Here is a 26400-nt window from a genome sequence, read left to right as displayed (position 1 = left end):
CCCATATTTGCAAATAATGTTTGAAAAAAAAAACCCCATCTTTCTAACGTGTACGGTAAATATATATTAAAAGATTTTAATTTCATCATGTTGCCTTGAGTGTAGATCTCTGTTCATTACTCCTCTTTCAATGGTGATTTACTTACATCACACTAATTCGTGTTAAAGTTAATCTTATTTTCTTTCTTTCTACTTTATCTACACTGTGAATACACTGCACTTAGAATACCATAAACATGTACCTGGCAGAGTTATTTCACTAACCCACAGGGCATACACATTAGACATGATTGAGAAAATTTCATCTATGTAAAAGTATAATACAGGTAAACATTATATCTGATAAAAACTGCAATTAACCTGGTATTGCTCCAATGAATTCTCATAGAAATAACTCTACAGAGGTAATGTTTTATTGTTTTAACAGAGAAAGAACTCTACGAAGCTGATAATAATAAATAAGAATAATAACCTGGATTTATTTTGCAACGATTGCAAAACAAGTATTATAAACTTATATTGATCAATCTTGTTGGCCCGAATAATAAGCATGCAGGGGGTCTTAATGGGGGAGGAAACCAGAGTGCCCAGAGAAAACCCACAGGATCAGGCAGGTGACCCAATACCTTTTCACATCCAATTGGGGAGTCAAACCGTGACCGTCTTGGTGAAAGTGGAGTGCAATATCCACTGCTCCACCAACCACCCAACGTAGCTTATGTTAACTTGTTTGAATAGAGAACTAGCTCTATATCAACACTGAGAAAAAGCTCTAGAGAACTGAACTTATGTTATCCTGTTTTAACAGAGAAATACCTTTAGAGCTTATATAAACAGTTTCAATATAGAGAAATAGTTTTACAGAACAAACATAAACAGTTTCAACACAGAGAAATAGTTTTACAGAACTAAAACAGTTTCAGCAAAGAGAAATTGCTCAACAGAGTTATGTTACACTGTTTTTAACACAGAGAAATTGCTCAACAGTGCTAATGTTATATTGTTCTAATGCATGGCACTATATGAAAGTTTTTATGTCTGTGAGAACTCTTAAATGTAAATGTATTACTGCATGTTGAGACCTTCACCTAAACTTTAACCATCATTATTTACAGACCATGAAATTTTAATTTATAAATAACACTGATATGAAAAGTTGCCTTTCCACTCTGACGAAGAGTGAGCAGTAGCTGCAAGATATGACCGAGGTACACACAAAATGGGCTTATTACTGGCACCCACCCTGTTCACGTAAAGTAAGGAAAGTGGGGGGGTTGGCTCATTACCAGTCATCCCCCCTATACACGTAAAGTACGAAAAAGTGGGGGATGGGCTGATTACCGGTCATCCACCCTATACATGGAAAGTAAGGAAAAGAGGGGGATGGGCTTATTACCAGGCATGGGCTTATCAACAGTAAAATTTGGTACATTTCCATCATATTTATGTCACATGCCGATATCAATTCCCATTACAATCCAAGCTTACAAGGATTTCCTACTTGTGGTCATGATCATGATATTGTTTACTTTGTGAAGTCATCAATGTAAACAGCTGATATGTCACTGTATGTATCTGTTACATCCATACCACTGTACGGCACCCACCCTGTTCACGTAAAGCAAGGAAAGTGGGGGGTGGGCTTATTACTGGCACCCCCCCTGTTCACGTAAAGTAACGAAAGTGGGGGATGGGCTTATTTCTGGGCCTCCACCCTGTTCACAGAGAGTAAGATAAGTGGGGGGTGGGCTTATTAAACTGGGCACCCACCCTGTTCCCGGAGAGTAAGGAAAAGAGGGGGGAGTAAGGAAAAGCGGGGGGTGGGCTTATTACCAGTCATACACCCTATACACGGAAAGTAAGGAAAAGAGGGGGTTGGGCTTATTACTGGGCACCCACCCTGTTCACGGAGAGTAAGGAAAAGAGGGGGGTGGGCTTATTACCAGTCATCCACCCTATACACGGAAAGTAAGGAAAAGAGGGGGTTGGGCTTATTACCAGGCATGGGCTTATCAACAGTAAAATTTGGTACATTTCCATCATATTTATGTCACATGACGATATCAATTCCCATTACAATCCAAGCTTACAAGGATTTCCTACTTGTGGTCATGATCATGATATTGTTTACTTTGTGAAGTCATCAATGTAAACAGCTGATATGTCACTGTATGTATCTGTTACATCCATACCACTGTACGTATCTGTTACATCCATCCCACTGTACGTATCTGTGACATCCATACCACTGTAGGTATCTGTTACATCCATCCCACTGTACGTATCTGTGACATCCATACCACTGTACGTATCTGTGACATCCATACCCCTGTACGTATCTGTTACATCCATGCCACTGTACGTATCTGTTACATCCATACCACTGCGGTCAAAACGGCATCCACAATTTTACAGAAACTCCATACCACTGTACGTATCTGTGACATCCGTACCACTGTACTTATCTGTTACATCCATACCACTGTACGTATCTGTAACATCGATACCACTGTACGTATCTGTTACATCCATACTACTGTACGTATCTGTTCCATCCATACCACTGTACGTATCTGTTACATCCGTCCCACTGTACGTATCTGTTACATCCATACCACTTGTGAAGTCATCAATGTAAACAGCTGATATGTCACTGTATGTATTTGTTACATCCATACCACTGTACGTATCTGTTACATCGATACCACTGTACGTATCTGTTACATCCATACCCCTGTACGCATCTGTTACATCCATACCACTGTACGTATCTTTTACATCCATACCACTGTACGTATCTGTTACCTCCATACCACTGTACGTATCTGTTACATCCATACCCCTGTACGTATCTGTTACATCCATGCCACTGTACGTATCTGTTACATCCATACCACTGTCCGTATCTGTGACATCCATACCACTGTACGTATCTGTAACATCCATACCACTGTACGTATCTGTTACATCGATACCACTGTACGTATCTGTTACATCCATACTACTGTACGTATCTGTTCCATCCATACCACTGTACGTATCTGTTACATCAATACCACTGTACGTATCTGTGACATCCATACCCCTGTACGTATCTGTTACATCCATGCCACTGTACGTATCTGTTACATCCATACCACTTGTGAAGTCATCAATGTAAACAGCTGATATGTCACTGTATGTATTTGTTACATCCATACCACTGTACGTATCTGTTACATCGATACCACTGTACGTATCTGTTACATCCATACTACTGTACGTATCTGTTCCATCCATACCACTGTACGTATCTGTTACATCAATACCACTGTACGTATCTGTGACATCCATACCCCTGTACGTATCTGTTACATCCATACCACTGTGGTCAAAACGGCATCCACAATTTTACAGAAACTCCATACCACTGTACGTATCTGTGACATCCGTACCACTGTACGTATTTGTTACATCCGTACCACTGTACGTATCTGTTACATCCATCCCACTGTACGTATCTGTTACATCCATACCACTTGTGAAGTCATCAATGTAAACAGCTGATATGTCACTGTATGTATTTGTTACATCCATACCACTGTACGTATCTGTTACCTCCATACCACTGTACGTATCTGTTACATCGATACCACTGTACGTATCTGTTACATCCATACCCCTGTCCGTATCTGTTACATCCATACCACTGTACGTACCCCCGACACCCATACCACTGTACGTATCTGTTACAACCATACCACTGTACGTATCTGTTACATCCGTACCACTGTACGTATCTGCTACATCCATACCACTGTACGTATCTGTTACATCAATACCACTGTACGTATCTGTGACATCCATACCACTGTAGGTATCTGTTACATCCATACCACTGTACGTATTTGTTACATCCATACCACTGTACGTACCTGTTACATCCATACCACTGTACGTATCTGTAACATCGATACCACTGTACGTATCTGTTACATCCATACCACTGCACGTATCTGTTACATCCATACCACTGTACGTATCTGTTACATCCATACCACTGTGGTCAAAACGGCATCCACAATTTTACAGAAACAAACTCAATTTTATATCACAATGTAAAATTGAGAGACGTCTTAAACTGAATTAAAAACCCAGGGAATCGTTTTTATGAAATATCAGCAGTAAACTCCATTACATAACTAACACAAATAAGTGCCAACTGATGTTTTGCTACAGCTGCTGTTTTTTAATTAGCGATTTAAGAATTTGTGTAAGGACCAATTTCTGAAGAAATCAAACAGATTAAACACAAAACACTTTGTTCTGAGATCAATTTTATTGCTGCCACTGAAAAGGAAAACCAATCACCAGACATCTGAACCAGATTGATATTTTACTACAAACAAACTTAGAGATGTCCCCCCCCAGAGATTTCTGCTTAGAACCATACTTATAACAGATATATCGGTAAACAATAATTCAACCATATTTAATATACAGTTATATTTAAACATCTTCTCATTCCTTAGGTTGGTAGGTATAAATAGTAGAAAGATTATGTATCACAACCAGTATGTGGGACCTGTGATACATAACCTTTCTACCTTTATGCAGTGTGTTCATTTAATTAATGCTTAATAATTATATGATTATATCTATCTGGTACATGAATATTGACAACATGGAGAAAAATCACTAACATGTGAACTTTATTTATTATAAAAGTTGAAAATTTACTTTTGAATAATTTCAATCACTTGGCAGCTCAACCTTTATCCAAACAAAGTTGACCTTGTGGCTAATGTTTTGAAGAAGGAGTTTGTTGCAGATATATAAGTATTGGACACTCTGTATATTACACTTGAAGCAATGACAAAAAAGCTCTATTAATAGTAATAATGACCTTGACCTTGGTGCGAGTATTAAAAAATACCACTCATTTGAGGTCAGGGGTCAGGGGGTTTGAATATGATCAATTACAAGAGTCTGTAATTTGTTTGCAAGACAACCAAACTACTCGTAAGTGAAGCGGATGTGAAACCGTTCAATAAAACAACAGCTTGTATACATGTCGGGTTGGAACCTTGCAGATCTATAGTCTCTTACCTGCCAATGGTGGTGAACCAATCCAGATTAAATACATCTTCGACCCCTGGGTGACCTTGAGCCGTGACGAGGTAGGTAAGGAGCCGGTTGAGTGCTGCACTGACCCCTTTGTGGGAAGTGGCATTGCTGATATCAAACACAGCCTCCTGCATGCCCTGGCGTAGGTGTGTGGCCTGGATAATCACTCGGTCAGAACAGCTCAGGTGTAACTTAACCGAAAATCTGTAACAGAGCAAATATATCTGGACAATCAATTTACATGAATTTATCATAAAAAGACCCGTTAAAGACTACTTCAGTGTAAATAACATCTCAATCAACCCCTACAAAGCACTCTTCAGATGTTTACTTTCTTTTATTTATGTAAACATGAAAATAATACATTGACAGCACTGATTAATTACTGTAACTTTACTTACTCTGTAAACTTGTCCTGTTTAGCCTTGAGCAGTTTGAGGTGGGACAGAAGTTTGTCCATCCCTCCGTGCCAGGCTACATTCCACACAACCTTCAACATCTCATCAGGAGGTCCGTTCTCCAGGGGATCTGGCTCAGGGGCTGAGGGGCCTTGGTGGGGGCTTGTTTTATGGTGACAGACGGGCCGGAAGGGCAGACGGTATCTGTATGACATGGAAACAATTGTAGCAAATTTAGCATTTATACACATCTTCTTTGGGGCTACTCACCATTTAATCTTTACATAATAGAAACTAGAAACATAATGCAATATCACCTGCATGTGTCTTATAAATTGCACCATTATCAAAAAGCCAATCTTATACCAAATTATCCAATAATAGTGTGATCTTAATAAAAGCGAAGAATAATTATTATCTGAATGGGGAAAAGAATTCCCTTGAATTCTAATGGCCGACATTTTAGACTATCAACTTTAATGTTCATATTATTAATTGTGTATGTAAAGCAATCTAAAATATTTGCTTTAGCCTATACGCAACTCTTCAATTTAAAAGTGACTATTTCAGAAAATGTCATTTACCTTTTCTTCAAAACTTCTGGTATTGAAAATGTCACAACAGGATTTTGTCCTCCTCTGAAATATAACAATGTATTAAATGAGTATTATCTAACTAACTGTTGATGATGTAAGCATTCGGTACTTTCTCTTGAGTTAACTCATATACAACACTTATACGGCAAAAGGTTTAACCAATGGCCACCTTGACGAACAACAAGAGACAATGGGGTTCAAACACAGTCTACTGCTCTAGACATCATCGCAAATTGATCAATATTTCAAGCAAAAGGCATGTGACTATTTTATTTCTGTTTTTGACCGCTGGGAATTAACATTTTTCTGTAAAATTAACTTGCCGTATAAATTCACTATTAAAAGGGAAAAAAATCTTCTGTAACAGTGATTTTTTTTCTCGAATCACTTCTTGTTGCTAGTACATTTTTCGTCTTCACATAGATTTATCAGGATAGATAGAAAATTTCCAATATATTTGACATATGATTTACTGGTACATATTTGAATTATTTTTACAACAAAATCGCGATCGCCAAGTGATGATTTTGCCAACAAACACTTACAGACTTTGCTAGCTAGAGAAATAAAATGCTTGCCTCTTTTTGAATTCATGGAAGAAAGGGTAAAAATAAAATTGATGCAAAATTCCTCCGTTTACAGTTTGTCATATGACCATGTAAGGACTTACCCCATGTCAAACTTGGCCACCTCATCAAACAGGAGGAGAGTGAGAGTGTGAGCTGCCTCGTAACATGTCCTCTCATCTCTCTGGTGTATAAAGGCCGCTGGAACAGTAACAATCACATACAGCCTTCTCGCATATGTTGTCCCCTATACATGATACTGCTTAAACACGTTACAACTAATGCTTCTACCTGTTGCCTATCACATGGCAAAGTTGAGATGTAATTACTGTAATAGTGGAAATGTTCGCGTTGTGACTCTTAAAATTGATCAGTGTGGAAATGTTCACTTTGTTTATGGTTCTGAAAACTATACATTCTATAATCCATATAAACTACAAATATAAATAGGCATGTGGATATTTTCATGCTTGTTTAATCATCATGGAAAATGCAACTATTTCCATATTCTGAAAATTTCCACTTTTACAGAAGCAGACTAGCTACTTGTGTCTGCAATGACAAATGTAGCTTTTTACTTTCCCTGGACCACTTTAATCTATGATCCAAAAGAGAAATTTCAAATATTGTGATTCAGAGGAGTATATAGAACCATACCTCTTATCAAGCAGGTGTATATTTCCTCATCTGAAGCTAGTCGGTGTCTGAGTGTATAGTCGTGGTGGACAAGGTACCTAAGTATAGTCACACAGGCATTCAGGTACGGCAGGGAGTCAATCTGTGGACATTAAATATAAAATAATAATCAGGTACATCTGCTGAAAGATCGTAATAGCAGACGTACGAGGCAGACTCATCATTACTTGATACTGTGTTGTATTTGTGAAGAAAACTCAATCACAGATATTTTACTCGATTAATTGGTCAAATGTCTCAAACAAGTGATACTTGATAAACTCGATTAATCGGAACATCAGCAGAGTATACACAGTTCATACCGTACTAGGTCCCTGGTCCCGTAATATGGCTAGCTTTAGGTGACCTGTATATACAGTACATACCTTACTAGGTCCCTGGTCCCGTAATATGGCTAGCTTTAGGTGACCTGTATATACAGTACATACCTTACTAGGTCCCTGGTCCCGTAATATGGCTAGCTTTAGGTGACCTGTATATACAGTACATACCTTACTAGGTCCCTGGTCCCGTAATATGGCTAGCTTTAGGTGACCTGTATATACAGTACATACCTTACTAGGTCCCTGGTCCCGTAATATGGCTAGCTTTAGGTGACCTGTATATACAGTACATACCTTACTAGGTCCCTGGTCCCGTAATATGGCTAGCTTTAGGTGACCTGTATATACAGTACATACCTTACTAGGTCCCTGGTCCCGTAATATGGCTAGCTTTAGGTGACCTGTATATACAGTACATACCTTACTAGGTCCCTGGTCCCGTAATATGGCTAGCTTTAGGTGACCTGTATATACAGTACATACCTTACTAGGTCCCTGGTCCCGTAATATGGCTAGCTTTAGGTGACCTGTATATACAGTACATACCTTACTAGGTCCCTGGTCCCGTAATATGGCTAGCTTTAGGTGACCTGTATATACAGTACATACCTTACTAGGTCCCTGGTCCCGTAATATGGCTAGCTTTAGGTGACCTGTATATACAGTACATACCTTACTAGGTCCCTGGTCCCGTAATATGGCTAGCTTTAGGTGACCTGTATATACAGTACATACCTTACTAGGTCCCTGGTCCCGTAATATGGCTAGCTTTAGGTGACCTGTATATACAGTACATACCTTACTAGGTCCCTGGTCCCGTAATATGGCTAGCTTTAGGTGACCTGTATATACAGTACATACCTTACTAGGTCCCTGGTCCCGTAATATGGCTAGCTTTAGGTGACCTGTATATACAGTACATACCTTACTAGGTCCCTGGTCCCGTAATATGGCTAGCTTTAGGTGACCTGTATATACAGTACATACCTTACTAGGTCCCTGGTCCCGTAATATGGCTAGCTTTAGGTGACCTGTATATACAGTACATACCTTACTAGGTCCCTGGTCCCGTAATATGGCTAGCTTTAGGTGACCTGTATATACAGTACATACCTTACTAGGTCCCTGGTCCCGTAATATGGCTAGCTTTAGGTGACCTGTATATACAGTACATACCTTACTAGGTCCCTGGTCCCGTAATATGGCTAGCTTTAGGTGACCTGTATATACAGTACATACCTTACTAGGTCCCTGGTCCCGTAATATGGCTAGCTTTAGGTGACCTGTATATACAGTACATACCTTACTAGGTCCCTGGTCCCGTAATATGGCTAGCTTTAGGTGACCTGTATATACAGTACATACCTTACTAGGTCCCTGGTCCCGTAATATGGCTAGCTTTAGGTGACCTGTATATACAGTACATACCTTACTAGGTCCCTGGTCCCGTAATATGGCTAGCTTTAGGTGACCTGTATATACAGTACATACTGTACTAGGTCCCTGGTCCCGTAATATGGCTAGCTTTAGGTGACTTGTATATACAGTACATACCTTACTAGGTCCCTGGTCCCGTAATATGGCTAACTTTAGGTGCTCCAGTACACTTTCCAATCCTCTGTCTCTTTTGAATGCTGAGTGCAAATTGTGATCTGTAGGAGAATATGTGTATGATAAAATAGTTCAATACTAAAACCAATATCCTAAGTGAAAGAAATATACTATTTATGTACAAGGGTTACTAAAAGATAAAATTTGATGAAAACATGAATTGGGATAACGGTTATATCCATTAATGATTTTACTACATGTATAGAGAAAAATCCAGTACATGGAAAAAGTATCATAATATCCAACATCATGTAAGTGGATTCCACTGAAGTCACGGAATATATTTAAAACATGTTTTTATCGTGGAATCACATGGAGACAGCCTCCTTAAGTTATCAGTAACACTTCACCCACCCTGAAGTATGATGGCCAGTTGATCTGCTGCCGACTTCTTTACTCCAGGATCTACTGACATCGACTTAAATATGTCGTTCACCTTCCTCAGACCATCAATCTGTGGGGCAGTAAGAAATCAGGGATTCTGAATTGTTTTTTTTACAATAATGATTTGAATTTCCAGCATAAATTCTTCCTTTGATGACTAAATATTTTTCTTAAAGAAATATATATTTTTCCAGTCTAAAGTTCTTAGCTATTTGTTTGTTACATTCAACAACTGGAAGTTATCAAAATACCTGGAATACAGATCTGCCGAGATCATCATCTATGGAACGTGGTGTCTCCATCACAAAAATGTTGGTTAAGTTTGTCACGTCAAGATCAGAGAACACTGGAAGTTTTGTTGTACTGCCCTTCTCATTTGACAGAAACCAGGCAACACGCTTCAGGGCCTCTGCACGGGTCCTTTGAAAAAAGGATAAAATCTTTCATCATTTTTGTAAACTATTTACATATACAGCAAAACAACTTTATGGGGGAAGTCCTGCTAGGAGTTTTAAGCTATGTTTTATATAAAATACAATATATAACACCCTGTCATATCCAGAAAGATGTTAATAGCTAAATTCCTTTGTGTCCATTATGAATATGCCTGAACATAAAAAACAATTGTTGAAAGAACATCATGAAAGTTTGTCTTATGAAACTTATCAGCCTGAACATTAGTTCCACAGAAAAATGTTTTTTTCCCACATGATAATTTGTTTTCAAGAAATGTGATCCTTATGTGTTTAACTGAGTATCAGCTGTACATACAGTCAGTCTCTCCAGGTATATTTAACTACCAGACTCTCTACCCACCTGACGTCGGAGGAGAACATGTGTCTGAGTGTGGCCCTGAGTTTCTCCAGAGAGGAGAGGGAACTCGGACCCTTTGACATCTGTGGGTCAGACATCGCCAGCACACATTTCCCAAGCCTCGTCTCAAGGTCACTGTAGGACTGAAACAGAAACTCAAATGTTGGAATGTATTTACAGAGATGATTTAGTGTGCATGTAGAGAGATTATTTAATTGTATTAAAAGGGAAATAAAAGAAACAAATAATAAAACTTAAAAGCATTAAAATTGTTTCACCTTAGAACTGTAAGTCACAGGCAAACTAACACCCCCTCTCTGTCATAAAACTTCCCAGAATAAAGTACATTGCAATAACACTAATATAAAAGAGATGGCGTGGAGTAGTAAGTTTAGGAAAGTCTGTTTACAGGATGTATGAGCATTAACCTGGAAACAATATTTATGTAAATCAGAATGAGCAAGATATGGATAAGGATTTTACAAATAGGGTCATAACCTCCGTAAAAGCTGGATTGTAAAATAAGTCAGTGCATTTACACAACTTTAGGATGTTGATTATTTATGTAGAGTTTCACAAAATTTCAATAAAAACCAAGTAAAAAATTGTCCACAGAAGATTTGGCTAATACCTTTGAAAATGGGCATTAATACCGAATACCAAATCCCACTGTGGTGTTTACATCATCGAAGTTTAATGAAATTGGTTTGTAAACTGTAGAAATAGTTGTCCAGACAAGATATTGTCAATTAACAGACAAATAGACAGACAATCTGATTCCGGTAACCTCACTACTTTAATTTTGTTGCAGAGGTAAATCAATGATCATTACATCATTCCTGTTTATTCAATCTTTTTACAGAGACTTATACGTACCTGGAGGACAGGAAGTGGCCGGAGCAGGCTGTCCATGAACTCTTGCCACATCTGTGAGGTCATCATAAGCGGACTGTCCAGCAGGTGGCACAACAGGTCAGCTGCTGTCTTTGCAACCTAAGACAACAACAAGGTATCAAGGTTAACCTTTCTTGGGGCAGATATACGATGTACTGGGAAATCCATGCAACAATTTAAATTTCAACTTTTTCAACCTCTGTAATGAAGGCAAATTTAAACTGACAGCAAATATTAGTACACAACATACTACATAATTTAGTAATTACGAGTAAAAGACGAAATTTGGATTTGATCTGTGAAAGACCAAAGTTCAACAGGGTAAGGTTTCACAGTATACAGTAAACCTATTTGTGGGTGAAGAGTAGTGTGTGAGAGGTTGGTTGGGGGACCAGTAGAGTGGTATGTGGGGGTTGGTAGAGGGACCAGTAGAGTGGTGTGTGAGGGTTGGTAGAGGGACAAGTGGAGTGGTGTGTGGGGGTTGGTAGAAGGACCAGTAGAGTGGTGTGTGGGGGTTGGTAGAGGGACCAGTAGAGTGGTGTGTGGGGGTCGGTAGAGGGACCAGTGGAGTGGTATGTGGGGGGTTGGTAGAGGGACCAGTAGAATGGTGTGTGGGGGTTGGTAGGGGGACCAGTGGAGTGGTGTGTGGGGGTCGGTAGGGGGACCAGGGGAGTGGTATGTGGGGGGTTGGTAGAGGGACCAGTAGAATGGTGTGTGGGGGTTGGTAGGGGGACCAGTGGAGTGGCGTGTTGGAGTCGGTAGGGGGACCGGTGGAGTGGTTTCTGGGGACCAGTGGAGTAGTGTGTGGGGGTTGGTAGGGGGACCAGTGGAGTGGCGTGTTGGAGTCGGTAGGGGGACCGGTGGAGTGGTTTCTGGGGACCAGTGGAGTAGTGTGTGGGGGTTGGTAGGGGGACCAGTGGAGTGGCGTGTTGGAGTCGGTAGGGGGACCGGTGGAGTGGTTTCTGGGGACCAGTGGAGTAGTGTGTGGGGGTTGGTAGGGGGACCAGTGGAGTGGTGTGTTGGAGTCGGTAGGGGGACCGGTGGAGTGGTTTCTGGGGACCAGTGGAGTAGTGTGTGGGGGTTGGTAGGGGGACCAGTGGAGTGGTATGTGGGGGTTGGTAGAGGGACCAGTAGAGTGGTGTGTGGGGGGTTGGTAGAGGGACCAGTAGAATGGTGTGTGGGGGTTGGTAGAGGGACCAGTGGAGTGGTATGTGGGGGGTTGGTAGAGGGACCAGTAGAATGGTGTGTGGGGGTTGGTAGAGGGACCAGTGGAGTGGTATGTGGGGGTTGGTAGAGGGACCAGTAGAGTGGTGTGTGGGGGTTGGTAGAGGGACCAGTAGAGTGGTGTGTGAGGGTTGGTAGAGGGACAAGTGGAGGGGTGTGTGGGGGTTGGTAGAAGGACCAGTAGAGTGGTGTGTGGGGGGTGGTAGAGGGACCAGTAGAGTGGTGTGTGGGGGGTTGGTAGAGGGACCAGTAGAATGGTGTGTGGGGGTTGGTAGGGGGACCAGTGGAGTGGCGTGTTGGAGTCGGTAGGGGGACCGGTGGAGTGGTTTCTGGGGACCAGTGGAGTAGTGTGTGGGGGTTGGTAGGGGGACCAGTGGAGTGGCGTGTTGGAGTCGGTAGGGGGACCGGTGGAGTGGTTTCTGGGGACCAGTGGAGTAGTGTGTGGGGGTTGGTAGGGGGACCAGTGGAGTGGTGTGTGGGGGTTGGTAGGGGGACCAGTGGAGTGGTGTGTTGGAGTCGGTAGGGGGACCGGTGGAGTGGTTTCTGGGGACCAGTGGAGTAGTGTGTGGGGGTTGGTAGGGGGACCAGTGGAGTGGTGTGTGGGGGTCGGAAGGGGGACCGGTGGAGTGGTGTGTGTTGGTTAGTAGGGGGACCAGTGGAGTGGTGAGTTGGGGTCGGAAGGGGAACCGGTGGAGTGGCGTGTGGGGGTTGGTAGGGGGACCGGTGGATAGGTGTGTGGGGGTCGGTAGGGGGACCACTGGAGTGGTGTGTGGGGGTCGGTAGGGGGACCAGTGGAGTGGTGTGTGTGGGTCATTAGGGGGACCGGTGTAGTGGTCTGTGTGGGTCGGTAGGGGGACCGGTGGAGTGGTGTGTGGGGGTTGGTAGGGGGACCAGTGGAGTGGTGAGTGTGGGTCGGTAGGTGGACCAGTGGAGTGGTGTGTGGGGGGTGGTAGGGGGACCAGTGGAGTGGTGAGTGTGGGTCGGTAGGGGGACCAGTGGAGTGGTGAGTGTGGGTCGGTAGGGGGACCAGTGGAGTGGTGAGTGTGGGTCGGTAGGGGGACCAGTGGAGTGGTGAGTGTGGGTCGGTAGGTGGACCAGTGGAGTGGTGTGTGGGGGGCGGTAGGGGGACCTGTGGAGTAGTGTGTGGGGGCCGGAAGGGGGACCGGGGGAGGGGGGGGGGTGGCTCGATAGGGGGACCAGTTTGGGGGTTGGTAGGGGGCCCAGTTTAGGGGTTGGTAGGGGGCCCAGTGGAATTGTGTGTGGGGGTTGTGGGGGTTGGTAGAGGGACCAGGAGAATGGTGTGTGGGGGTTGGTAGAGGGACCAGGAGAGTGGTGTGTGGGGGTTGGTAGGTGGACCAGTTTAGGGGTTGGTAGGGGGACCAGTGGCGTGGTGTGTGGGGGTTGGTAGGGAGACCATTTTGGGGGTTGGTAAGGGGACCAGTGGAGGGGTGTGTGGGGGTTGGTAGGTGGACCAGTTTAGGGGTTGGTAGGGGGACCAGTGGCGTGGTGTGTGGGGGTTGGTAGGGAGACCATTTTGGGGGTTGGTAAGGGGACCAGTGGAGTGGTGTGTGCGGGTTGGTAGGTGGACCAGTTTAGGGGTTGGTAGGGGGACCAGTGGCGTGGTGTGTGGGGGTTGGTAGGGAGACCAGTTTGGGGGTTGGTAAGGGGACCAGCGGAGTAGTGTGTGGGGGCTGGTAGGGGGACCAGTGGAGCGGTGTGTGGGGGTCGGTAGGGGGACCGGTGGAGTGGTGTGTGTTGCTCGATAGGGGGACCAGTTTGGGGGTTGGTAAGGGGACCAGTGGAGGAGTGTGTGGGGGTTGGTAGGGGGACCGGTGGAGTGGTGTGTGTTGCTCGATAGGGGGACCAGTTTGGGGGTTGGTAAGGGGACCAGTGGAGTGGTGTGTGGGGGTTGGTAGGTGGACCAGTTTAGGGGTTGGTAGGGGGACCAGTGGAATTGTGTGTGGGGGTTGGTAGGGAGACCAGTTTGGGGGTTGGTAAGGGGACCAGGGGAGTGGGGGGGGGGGGGTGGGGGGACCAGTGGAGGGGTGTGTGGGGGTTGGTAGGGGGACCAGTGGAGTGGTGTGTGGGGGTTGGTAGGGGGACCAGACGAGTGGTGTGTTGGGGTCAGTAGGGGGACCGGTGGAGTGGTTTCTGGGGACCAGTGGATAGGTGTGTGGGGGTCGGTAGGGGGACCACTGGAGTGGTGTGTCGGGGTCGGTAGGGGGACCAGTGGAGTGGTGTGTGTGGGTCGGTAGGGGGACCAGTGGAGTGGTGTGTGGGGGTCGGTAGGGGGACCTGTGGAGGAGTGGGTGGGGGGCGGAAGGGGGACCGGTGGGGTGGTGTGTGGGGGTTGGTAGAGGGACCTGTCGAGTGGTGTGTGGGGGTTGGTAGAGGGACCAGGGGAGTGGTGTGTGGGGGTCGGAAGGGGGACCGGTGGGGTGGTGTGTGGGGGTCGGTAGGGGGACCAGTAGAGTAGTGTGTGGGGGTTGGTAGGGGGGCCAGGGGAGTGGTGTGTGGGGGTTGGTAGGGAGACCAGTTTGGGGGTTGGTAGGGGGACCAGTGGGGTGGTGAGTGTGGGTCGGTAGAGGGACCAGTGGAGTGGTATGTGGGGGTTGGTAGGGGGGCCAGGGGAGTGGTGTGTGGGGGTTGGTAGAGGGAGCAGTGGAGTGGTGTGTGGGGGCGGGGAGGGGGGCCTGTGGAGGGGTGTGGGGGGGTTGGTAGGTGGACCAGTTTAGGGGTTGGTAGGGGGACCAGTGGGGTGGTGAGTGTGGGTCGGTAGGTGGACCAGTGGAGTGGTGTGTGTGGGTGGGTAGGGGGACCAGGGGGGTGGTGTGTGGGGGTTGGTAGAGGGACCTGTCGAGTGGTGTGTGGGGGTTGGTAGAGGGAGCAGTGGAGTGGTGTGTGGGGGCGGGGAGGGGGGCCTGTGGAGGGGTGTGGGGGGGTTGGTAGGTGGACCAGTTTAGGGGTTGGTAGGGGGACCAGTGGAATTGTGTGTGGGGGTTGGTAGGGGGACCAGACGAGTGGTGTGTTGGGGTCAGTAGGGGGACCGGTGGAGTGGTGTGTGGGGGGGGGTAGGGGGACCAGTGGAGTGGTATGTGGGGGTTGGTAGGGGGACCAGTAGAGTAGTGTGTGGGGGTTGGTAGGGGGGCCAGGGGAGTGGTGTGTGGGGGTTGGTAGGGGGACCAGTGGAGGGGTGTGGGGGGGTTGGTAGGTGGACCAGTTTAGGGGTTGGTAGGGGGACCAGTAGAGTAGTGTGTGGGGGTTGGTAGGGAGACCAGTTTGGGGGTTGGTAGGGGGACCAGTGGAATTGTGTGTGGGGGTTGGTAGGGAGACCAGTTTGGGGGTTGGTAAGGGGACCAGTGGAGTAGTGTGTGGGGGTTGGTAGGGGGGCCAGGGGAGTGGTGTGTGGGGGTCGGGAGGGGGACCAGTAGAGTAGTGTGTGGGGGTTGGTAGGGAGACCAGTTTGGGGGTTGGTAAGGGGACCAGTGGAGTAGTGTGTGGGGGTTGGTAGGGGGACCAGTGGGGTGGTGAGTGTGGGTCGGTAGGGGGACGAGTGGAGTGGTGTGTGGGGGCGGGGAGGGGGGCCTGTGGAGGGGTGTGGGGGGGTTGGTAGGTGGACCAGTTTAGGGGTTGGTAGGGGGACCAGTGGAATTGTGTGTGGGGGTTGGTAGGGAGACCAGTTTGGGGGTTGGTAAGGGGACCAGTGGAGTAGTGTGTGGGGGTTGGTAGGGAGACCAGTTTGGGGGTTGGTAGGGGGACCAGTGGGGTGGTGAGTGTGGGTCGGTAGAGGGACCAGTGGAGTGGTGTTGGGGTTGGTAGAGGGACCAGTGGGGTGGTGTGTGGGGGTTGGTAGGGGGGCCAGGGGAGTGGTGTGTGGGGGTTGGTAGAGGGGCCAGTGGAGTGGTGTGTGTGGGTGGGTAGGGGGACCAGGGGGGTGGTGTGTGGGGGTTGGTAGGGGGGCCAGGGGAGTGGTGTGTGGGGGTCGGTAGGGGGACCTGTGGAGTAGTGTGTGGGGGTTGGTAGGGGGACCAGACGAGTGGTGTGTTGGGGTCAGTAGGGGGACCGGTGGAGTGGTGTGTGGGGGTCGGTAGGGGGACCAGGGTGTCTTTCTAAATGATCACTTACAAACTAAACCATAGCAATATTTTGTATTAATTTTCTCACAAATTGAATTAAAATTTAATTTTATTCTTTGAAAAAACCAAAAACAAATTATAGGCTTATATCTTTATCAAACATTCTTGTTGCCATGGTATTTGTATCAGAAGAAAAAACAAGTACCGAAAGAAAACTGTCTGGTGGGGATATCAAACCAGAACAGTCTTGGTGAAAGGAGAGTACCTTAACTACTGGACTACCTGGCTAAATAAACAACTTCAAGATAAATGAACATTTTGATAAACATACTAAATTCCTTTTCCAAAGACTTCCATCTCACCCATAATAAGATGATATTTGTACTTACCTTGATATCCTTGTCGTCCAGGCCAAACACCATGATCTGATACAGGACGTCCGTATCAAACAGGAAACGGCCCAGCAGACACGCCTCAGAACTCGGGTCCGACGCTTCACTCACACTAACAGATCCCTGAATATATAAAGAATTAAACATGAAATTATTTAATACCAGGTAGGCTGAGACACAAAATAAATGTTTTTAAATCTTGGTTAAAATTTATACAGTCTTGGATACCTACCTCAACACATCCCACACAAAATCATATTGCTCTATCCTATTTTAATAGATAATGTAAATGCTGAAATGCTTTCAAAACAAAAATCTTAGGTATCAATAGTGTCTAGAATGAGGCAGACCATTCTATTGTTGTGTAACAGTGTTGTAGACCAGTTGTCACACATGTACTGAGTGGGGGAGTCAATACTTACCTTTACAATCTGTAACACTGAGTTGTAGGCCTGTTGTCACACATGTACTGAGTGGGGGAGTCAATAGTTACCTTTACAATCTGTAATACTGTGTTGTAGGCCTGTTGTCACACCTGTACTGGGAGGTGGGAGTCAATACTTACCTAAATAATCTGTAACACTGAGTTGTAGGCCTGGTGTCACACCTGTACTGGGAGGTTTGGGAGTCAAAAGTAACCTTTACAATCTGTAATATTGTGTTGTAGGCCTGGTGTCACACCTGTACTGGGAGGTTTGGGAGTCAATAGTTACCTTTACAATCTGTAATACTGTGTTGTAGGCCTGTTGTCGCACCTGTACCAGTGGATAAGACAGGTATTTCAGTAACACCTGTCTACAGTGTCCTTGAAGGTCCTGGTCGCCTGAGTGCCTTGCACATCTGTAAAATGATAATATCATGTATCTACTATATCTATAGGGTGACAAAATGTTTAACTTCTCTCAATACCCATACACACTGAACAGTTTCCATGACATATCCTTACACATGCATGACCTATACTGGTAATAGCATGACCTTGATGTATAATCAGATGTTTCACTTCAATACTTTAAAACACTTCATTTTCTTGTATATACATTTTTTTATCCAGTTGTGCTTTGAATGGCCTTTTCATGTGGATTTCATTTTCTAAATGAATGAAAGCATTCTATAGCTCCCAACCTCTGAACAAACTTCGGGATCAAACATGACTTAAAGTTCATGATGCTGTATTAAGTGGGGCACACAACACTGTCATCCCATGGTGTATCAACATACAAAATGAGGCGATTGTTATCCATGGTGAGCAATGGGCCGTAAGTCTGTTAATAGTATGGCAAGAGACCAGGTTTTAGTATGCAACCATCCGCCATCCTCACATACAAAAGCTAGCAGGTTTAGATGGTATCGTATGAGGTATGAACTGGAATGAATATATATCTGACTTTGCTAGTTCATGTACTGAAATTTTAAACCATGGAGTTTGAGATACAGAACTCCTGACATATTAGTTGCTGTTATTTATAATACACTTACACAGATGAAGTGAGTTTGACAAACTCGGAGACGAGAGGCAGGTGTAGGTGATACTGGAGACTCAGTAACGACGCTTCAGCCAACGTGGCCAGCTCTACGCTCCCCTTGTAGGCCTGTAGGTATATATAACACATGATGTACACATACACATCAAAATATACGAAGGTACATAATTGTGATTAAATCGATTAATATGCTCAAGTATGTTATAAATAGGACCTTAAAACATGTAAAACTAGAAAAAGAATGTAAGACATGAATGTCCCTGTCACCATGTGAAATTAGTTTCAATGTTTGATGTTCAATAGTTACAACCACTTTCATCATGGGACGGGAAGGGAAGGGACGGACATGGGCATCACCATATGCCCCCCTCCCCCCCATTTTATTGCGAGGGGCATACAAAAATTGATGTAGAATGATAACAAAGTTATGCTAATAAAACGGGGATATTATGAACACTTTATCATTACTAAGGATGAAAAAATACATTAAATTGTAAGATATTTTCTGTCTTTAGACCTGTTCAATGTGTATATACCTCCTGTTGACACAGCATCAGGAATTTACAGGACTTGTGCATGGACTGGGCGACCTTGGCAGTGTCCACGTACACCTGGTAACGGTCCTTGTCCAGCAGCTGTAGCACGGTCAGCAGTGTGATCTGTATCTCAGGGTAACTGTGGGACAGACTCTCATCATACACTACCACTGTCACCGCCTTCACCAGGTTCTCCGGTAGTAAACTTCGGGCCTGCGAACAACATATTATTGTAAAACTCCTTTTTCCCATTCGATACTCGATCATCATTATTTTATGTTAAAACTTAGCAGTTAATGAAATGAAAAACACTGATCTGTAGAGTAGTTTTATGGAATATACCAGTTACAGAGCTCCTACACAAATAGGTTTAAATATTGATTTAAATTTTGATATATCAATAGTAGTTGTATAGACATATAAAGATAAAAGTACCTTTTGGAAGGGGACAAGATTTTTGAGAAGCTGATTTAAAAAGCCGCAGACACCAATGTACGCCAATCGGTGAGGAATCAATCCCGATTTGTTGTTGTCATGGTCACTGTTGCCATAGTGATGGTAATTCATCAGCTCTGCTATGACACTCAGGCACCCTGTCAACTTCTCTACCTGTTGGTTCAACACAAGTCAAATACATTTATGTGCACCAAACTTCCAGTCAGGATTTAAGTCACTTTCACATGTATGTTCTTATAAGGATTTCAAAGGCTTAAAATAGTTAAAACATGAACTTGTAATTCCCAACATCAAGAATGACTTACAATTTCTCTAGCAGCTGGACTGGTGTCGGTCCAGACACTGGGACTGACAACAGACACCAAGATACCAAATGTCTCTCTCAGCAGGTACAACAGGTGAATGACCACATTCTCCTCGCCTGTCTGTAACAATGGTAGAGCCTTCTCCAACACCACGGCACAGAACTGTGGTAGGGTGAGCTGCACAAACTGTAAAGCAGGAGCGTCCTCAATGTCCGTCTCCTCACGGGTCGTTGTCATGTCGGGACCAAGGCCAATACTGGACGCTCGTGAGCTGTCAGGGTACAAGTAGCAAATCAATTATTACCAAGTTTTAAACAAACAAAAATAAAACTGAACAAAGAGTTACATTTAATAGTATGAAATAATGTAAATGTAAGATTTTCATGTGATGGCCACACTACAGCTACACAGATTACCACACTACAGCTACACAGATTACCACACTACAGCTACACCATAAGGACAGGTTCACAGTACATATAACAAGGCTTAAACTTCTATCATTTTGTCAGGCTCTAATTTTCATTACTTTTACAGTCAATACATTTATTAGGAAACTAGATGCATGAAAAGATTTGTAATTTCTAAGAATTACCTGGTAGTATAAACCACCACTATATCGAAAACTAAAATTTTCAAAAACCTCTGACAAGCAAATTTTAAGTTTTGTAATCTTTGTAAAATAAAAAAAAAACAAGCTTTGCAAGATATAAATCCTAAATCTCACCTGCTGGAGGAGGTAGATGTATCTCCATCTCTGCCATCACCACGGTGACGGGTGTCAGTCACACCAATCGCTGATGGACGAGGTTCATGATCAGAAGGAGTGGAAGTGTTCGATTCTGTACTTGGTGAAGCAGAAAACGGAGAGGAGGAGGAGGATGTAAACTCTGAAAAACAACACACCGTTATCAGTAAGTCAGGCATAGGTATAGGCCTGAAAAACAACACACCATTATCAGTAGGTCAGGTACAGATATAGGCCTGTAAACAACACACTGTTATCAGTAAATCAGGCATAGGTATAGGCCTGTAAACAACACACCATTATCAGTAGGTCAGGCATAGGTATAGGCCTGAAAAACAACACACCATTATCAGTAGGTCAGGTACATATATAGGCCTGTAAACAACACACCATTATCAGTAAGTCAGGAACAGATATAGGCCTGAAAAACAGCACACCATTATCAGTAAGTCAGGAATAGCTATAGGCTTGAAAAACAACACACCATTATCAGTAAGGCAGGAATAGTTATAGGCCTGAAAAACAACACAACATTATCAGTAGGTCAGGTACATATATAGGCCTGTAAACAACACACCATTATCAGGAAGTCAGGAACAGATATAGGCCTGAAAAACAACAAACCATTATCAGTAAGTCAGGAACAGATATAGGACTGAAAAACAACACACCATTATCAGTAAGTCAGCAACAGATATAGGCCTGAAAAACAACACACCATTATCAGTAAGTCAGGAATAGTTATAGGCCTGAAAAACAACACAACATTATCAGTAAGTCAGGAACAGATATAGGCCTGAAAAACAACACACCATTATCAGTAAGGCAGGAATAGTTATAGGCCTGAAAAACAACACAACATTATCAGTAAGTCAGGAACAGATATAGGCCTTAAAAACAACACACCATTATCAGTAAGTCAGGAACAGATATAGGCCTGAAAAACAGCACACCATTATCAGTAAGTCAGGAATAGCTATAGGCCTGAAAACAACACACCATTATCAGTAAGTCAGGAACAGATATAGGGCTGAAAAACAACACACCATTATCAGTAAGTCAGGTACAGATATAGGCCTGTAAACAACACACCATTATCAGTAAGTCAGGCATAGGTATAGGCCTGAAAAACAACACACCATTATCAGTAAGTCAGGAATAGTTATAGGCCTGAAAAACAACACAACATTATCAGTAAGTCAGGAACAGATATAGGCCTGAAAAACAACACCCCATCATCAGTAAGTCAGGAACAGATATAGGCCTGAACAACAACACACCATTATCAGTAGGTCAGGAACAGATATAGGCCTGAAAAACAACACCCCATCATCAGTAAGTCAGGAACAGATATAGGCCTGAAAAACAACACACCATTATCAGTAAGTCAGGAACAGATATAGGCCATAACTTTGTTCAGGTTTTAATTTGATTTTGATGTTCATTTCTATTAACATTTTCAAAATATGACATTTGAGTTAGTCATTTTAATAACCTTTATTTTTGCTTTAGAGGAGTTAGTTACTGAGAATAAAATATTTTCAAAGAATTTATTTGATTACATATAATTAAATAAGATGATAAATTTGAGAAAAAATAACAGCAATACCTTGTTTTGGTGTGCACAATGTAGGATCTTGGTAATATCGCATTCTTGCTTTCAAAGAAAATGCCAAGTCACCCAGAGTGCGTGCTGCACTAATTGTCAGGTTCGTGTTTGAATTTGATGGACTTCCAAGAATCGATAATAAGTTCTGCAAAAGATTTAAAACATTAAAGTTATAACTGATGTTTTTGACATAAACTGATTAAAAAAATCCTGCATTTTGTAAGACCAAAGGAACAATAAATATTTCAGGAAAATTGTCTCCTTAAAGTGTATCATATTGTGCTTGTGGGAAGTGCACAGAATGGGAAAATGTGAACTTATTTTTTTTAGGTCCAAATATGAACCTCAACTCAATTTAGGAATTAGGAACAGTCAAATCTAAATTTAGAAACAGTCAAATCATGCAATATTTGATCATACTCACTTTCACAATATTTGGCCTCTGGAGAAATATTTCCGCAGGGAAGTCCTGGAACACAACATCACTGAGGAATTCACAGGAGCTTGCCAAGAGATGGGGCTCTCGACTCTGTAGAGATCTGGAGGTGAAAAGAGTTATAGCACCAAGATTACACTAAGTCCAGCATGGCCACATACAGTGACTGTTAGCAGTTAAACCTGGTTAAAAAAACCTTCATAGCCCTGCCAGGCTTAGACACTTATACAAGACCTGGAACCAAACTGTCGCCAAATGTCCCTAAAATCTTGTCCTGGATGGCCTGTTTGGTTCCTGGAATTTTTGCTATTATATGCTTGATGTTTTAAAAATCAGAATTGAGATATTGAGCAATTTCTTGCATTGCAGAAAACAAAACCAGAAATGTTGCTTGGCCCAAGTTATCTTTATAAGAACAAACAACTACATATTTAACATTTAGCTGTTATTCTAAAATATTTCATATTCCATTACATCACCTTAAGATTTGATTTTATTCTGTGGACATACCGCTGGACCCCCTAGCATATCCTTCAGTGATTTATGAACAACCAGAAGTCAAATTTTGAAATTATTCATAAAAACAACCCTTTTGGTTTAATGGATGATAAATTGGCTTTGTGGATCAGGATTTGGGAAACGTTCACATATTTCTTGCGGTTTGCTATAAAACTCACGAGTTTGTCGACTGTATGACATGTCTATCTGTTGGTGTGAGGGCCAGCCAGGGGAACGCTGAGAGCTGGAAACTCTCGGTTCCTTCTACCAACACAAACAAAAATCAATACAATTATTCAAACACTTTATCAACAGATATGACATTAAAAAGATAAAAAAAAAAGTCACATCTACACTTGTTATACACACTATGATTCTGAAAGAACATTGATGTTTAATATCCCCTGTGTCGATCAGAGTTCCCTATTAGACAAATTGGTACTGAAGTTAATATACAAACTATGTAAGATCGGGTCACATCAAAACTAAGAGGAGATAAGTATGAAATTAATATGTTCTATTTGCTGCTGAAGCTCTCCTACCTTGAGTGCCGACCTCTGAGTTCTGCTGCAGTAGCTGGACAGAAACAGGAGGCTGCTGCTGCTGCTGCTGTTGCTGCTGATGCTGGAAGTAGCCCATGCCCATGTCTCGTCCACTCACTATATGCGGAGTATCTGGGATCGGCGGTGGCTGGACAGAAGAGCTTGTTGTTTGTGATCCCATAGAATCCCAGCCTGACATTACATGTTGTTGGACAGATTCTGCAAAAAATATTATAATTGTTTTTGAAATAGTTTCATAGGTAATGATTTTAACATATCTAATCATATATATATAAATGAAGCTCAATATCTAGACCAACAATGATGATTTTTCCATGACAATACTATGTATATTTCTGATAGTTGGTCTGTAGTTTAAATTACATCAGACAAGGGTTAATCAGGTGTACCTGTTTCCTCTGCATGTCTATGGTAGAAACACTGAGGTGTATGGTCTTCTGTTCTTGTCTCTGGTAACCTCATGGTGTTCTCCAGCACCTGGTCAATCACTGGCTGTAATGAGCTAGCCACATCAGACCTCAGCTTTCCCAGAAACTCTATAGCACCGATATCCTGAAGAATCTCTGCAGCAGCAGTGTGCTAGAAAATATTAACAGACATTGTAATATTAAGATGTTATTATTATTCATGTAACAGGAGAAAGAAAAATGCAACAGCCAGACCAGGATTTGGACCTCGGACCCTCCAAAATCCAGACAAACACTCTACAAATTAAGCTACCTGGTCGCCATGATCAACCCAGTCCAGTTCCGCTACATTTATATAATATGACATTATATAATTAAATAGAAAAGATATACAGTCAGTGGAACCCATTTATTATGATATCAGATATGATAACCAGCTTATCATAATATTTTGTCCATGTACTGATTTTTTCTCTGTATAAACTAATTAATTTGTTTCTATGCACGTTGCTCTCACTGCACAACTTGTGGTGCATTTGATTGAATGATTGTCACAGGATCGTAATTGATATTCAGTTGCAAAATCTTTGTTACGTTGATGGGTACCACAACATTTCATTGTAAAATCTGTAAATCATGATTATTTATATAACTTCTTTCACCCATTGACTGTTACCCATTACGGTATCGTTATCTAAGATACAGACAGCAGCCGCAGTATAACACTAGTTCGAAGGAATTGCTGAAAGTCATTTTGAAAGAGAAAGTAGAATTTACATACAACCATTACAACATCAATATGCAATTTTCTTCAATTTTTCCAACACAACGACATAAATAACAATTTACGATTTATTTCAATTATTACAATATCTATATGTGCTAATATCTTCTGATGTTTCCATAAATATCTATGTGTCTGACAATCATAGAACATCTTACTTCTGGTTAAGACAACCTAAAAACGATCGAAAACAACTTGATCATTTATTATATTATATCGGTTATTTTAAAGTTTTTCTCTGGGAAAAAGCGTAAATCATTATAAGCGGGTTTCACTCTATACATGTTTTTGTGAAGTTTTCTTTTGAAATAAATGTGTTTCAAAATCTAGTTGGCTTCATTTACACTCTGTGTGACAGTACATGTATCATACACAGAAAATATAAATGAAGGTATATACTAATATACTAAAATGAGCTACATATTAAATTCAATTTCACACATGCGCACCACTATATGTGTTCAATTTGCTATTGGCTACAGTTTTATTGTTGAGTCCTTTCTTACTAACCTGTGACAGTTTTTGTAAAAGAAATAGGACATCCTTGTGTTTGGTACTGCTGGGGAAGTTGAACCATTCAATCAGTCTGATGAGGAGATGTCTCTCGTTAATCAGATCTGCCTCACACACCAGTTTGTGTTCTAGTTTGGAGAGCAGATTAGCAAGTGCTCGAACACGAATTTCTTCCAAATCATGACCTGAATGCACAGATAAAAAGTCAATAAAAGCATTTCAATTAGTGGTTAATTTACAAGTCTAGATATATGTTAACTAGAACAGTGTTTTATATGGAGGGAAATACACCCTACGGTACCTCTTCATAAAATGACATGATTACTGTTTAACATTAATCATGCTGATTCACTTTGAAATTACATCTAATAGGTTCAAAAGTATCTCCGAATATTCAATACAACACCCCTTAATGATCTACGCTAAACGTAGACGATGAAACAATTTCATGATTTGCAGAAAAAGTGACTTGTCAATTCAATTTTGACCAATGGATATTACCGAGTTTCTTAAACAATCCCTGAAAATTTATGTCCTGTCGTAAAATATTTCCGCCCTCCATGTTTTGTGACAATCGTTGATTTAGTGTATTTCACTCGAACTCCATGCTTTAACATCAATAAACAAAACAGTCAGGTGCTGTCCAAACTTGTTTCAAAACATCCGCCATGTTTTGAGATGCAATGAAGATTTCTACAAAGGGGATGTAACTCTGACATTTCCCCCCCGTTACATAGTCCTTTGACAGTCAGCTTTGAAATAAAAAAAAAACAAAAAAAAACAATTAAATAAAAACATATTTAAACAGTTGCGACATTTAGATTTACTATTTTTTCTTTAAAACTGTATTTCTGCGCTTGGTTTTGCCAGTGTTAATCTAATATATATTCGAATTGTTTAACTGTGCTTGAATTCACATCATTTGACGGAAGATTGTTCCATAAATCAACAGTTTTACGTGTAAACTCTGAGTATAGTTCAT

General features: G+C 42.6%; 1 protein-coding gene across 1 annotated transcript in view; it reads right to left on the bottom strand.

The window, feature by feature from the left end:
• LOC110443594 (rotatin-like) overlaps positions 1-26090 on the bottom strand; it is a 56110-nt gene extending 30020 nt beyond the window's left edge. The window contains exons 1-24 of the mRNA XM_021487900.1: positions 25920-26090; positions 25416-25603; positions 24104-24293; positions 23694-23912; positions 23331-23415; positions 22642-22756; positions 22218-22362; positions 20588-20750; positions 19861-20131; positions 19535-19708; positions 19100-19312; positions 18559-18671; positions 17793-17919; positions 17077-17202; positions 11370-11486; positions 10497-10636; positions 9932-10100; positions 9651-9750; positions 9240-9337; positions 7324-7444; positions 6771-6867; positions 6089-6142; positions 5508-5708; positions 5089-5310 (exon numbers count right to left, since the gene is read on the bottom strand). Of these exons, the coding sequence (XP_021343575.1) occupies positions 5089-5310; positions 5508-5708; positions 6089-6142; positions 6771-6867; positions 7324-7444; positions 9240-9337; positions 9651-9750; positions 9932-10100; positions 10497-10636; positions 11370-11486; positions 17077-17202; positions 17793-17919; positions 18559-18671; positions 19100-19312; positions 19535-19708; positions 19861-20131; positions 20588-20750; positions 22218-22362; positions 22642-22756; positions 23331-23415; positions 23694-23912; positions 24104-24293; positions 25416-25603; positions 25920-25980 (3509 nt within the window). The 5' untranslated portion in view covers positions 25981-26090. The remainder of the gene's footprint in view (positions 1-5088; positions 5311-5507; positions 5709-6088; positions 6143-6770; positions 6868-7323; positions 7445-9239; positions 9338-9650; positions 9751-9931; positions 10101-10496; positions 10637-11369; positions 11487-17076; positions 17203-17792; positions 17920-18558; positions 18672-19099; positions 19313-19534; positions 19709-19860; positions 20132-20587; positions 20751-22217; positions 22363-22641; positions 22757-23330; positions 23416-23693; positions 23913-24103; positions 24294-25415; positions 25604-25919) is intronic.
• Positions 26091-26400: the final 310 nt, after the last annotated feature.

The sequence above is a fragment of the Mizuhopecten yessoensis genome, unplaced genomic scaffold, assembly GCF_002113885.1.
Source record: "Mizuhopecten yessoensis strain PY_sf001 unplaced genomic scaffold, ASM211388v2 scaffold1961, whole genome shotgun sequence".
NCBI classification, from domain to species: Eukaryota; Metazoa; Mollusca; class Bivalvia; order Pectinida; family Pectinidae; genus Mizuhopecten; species Mizuhopecten yessoensis.
Note: the sequence above shows the minus strand (reverse complement) of the source record. Positions and strands in the feature narration are given on the sequence as shown.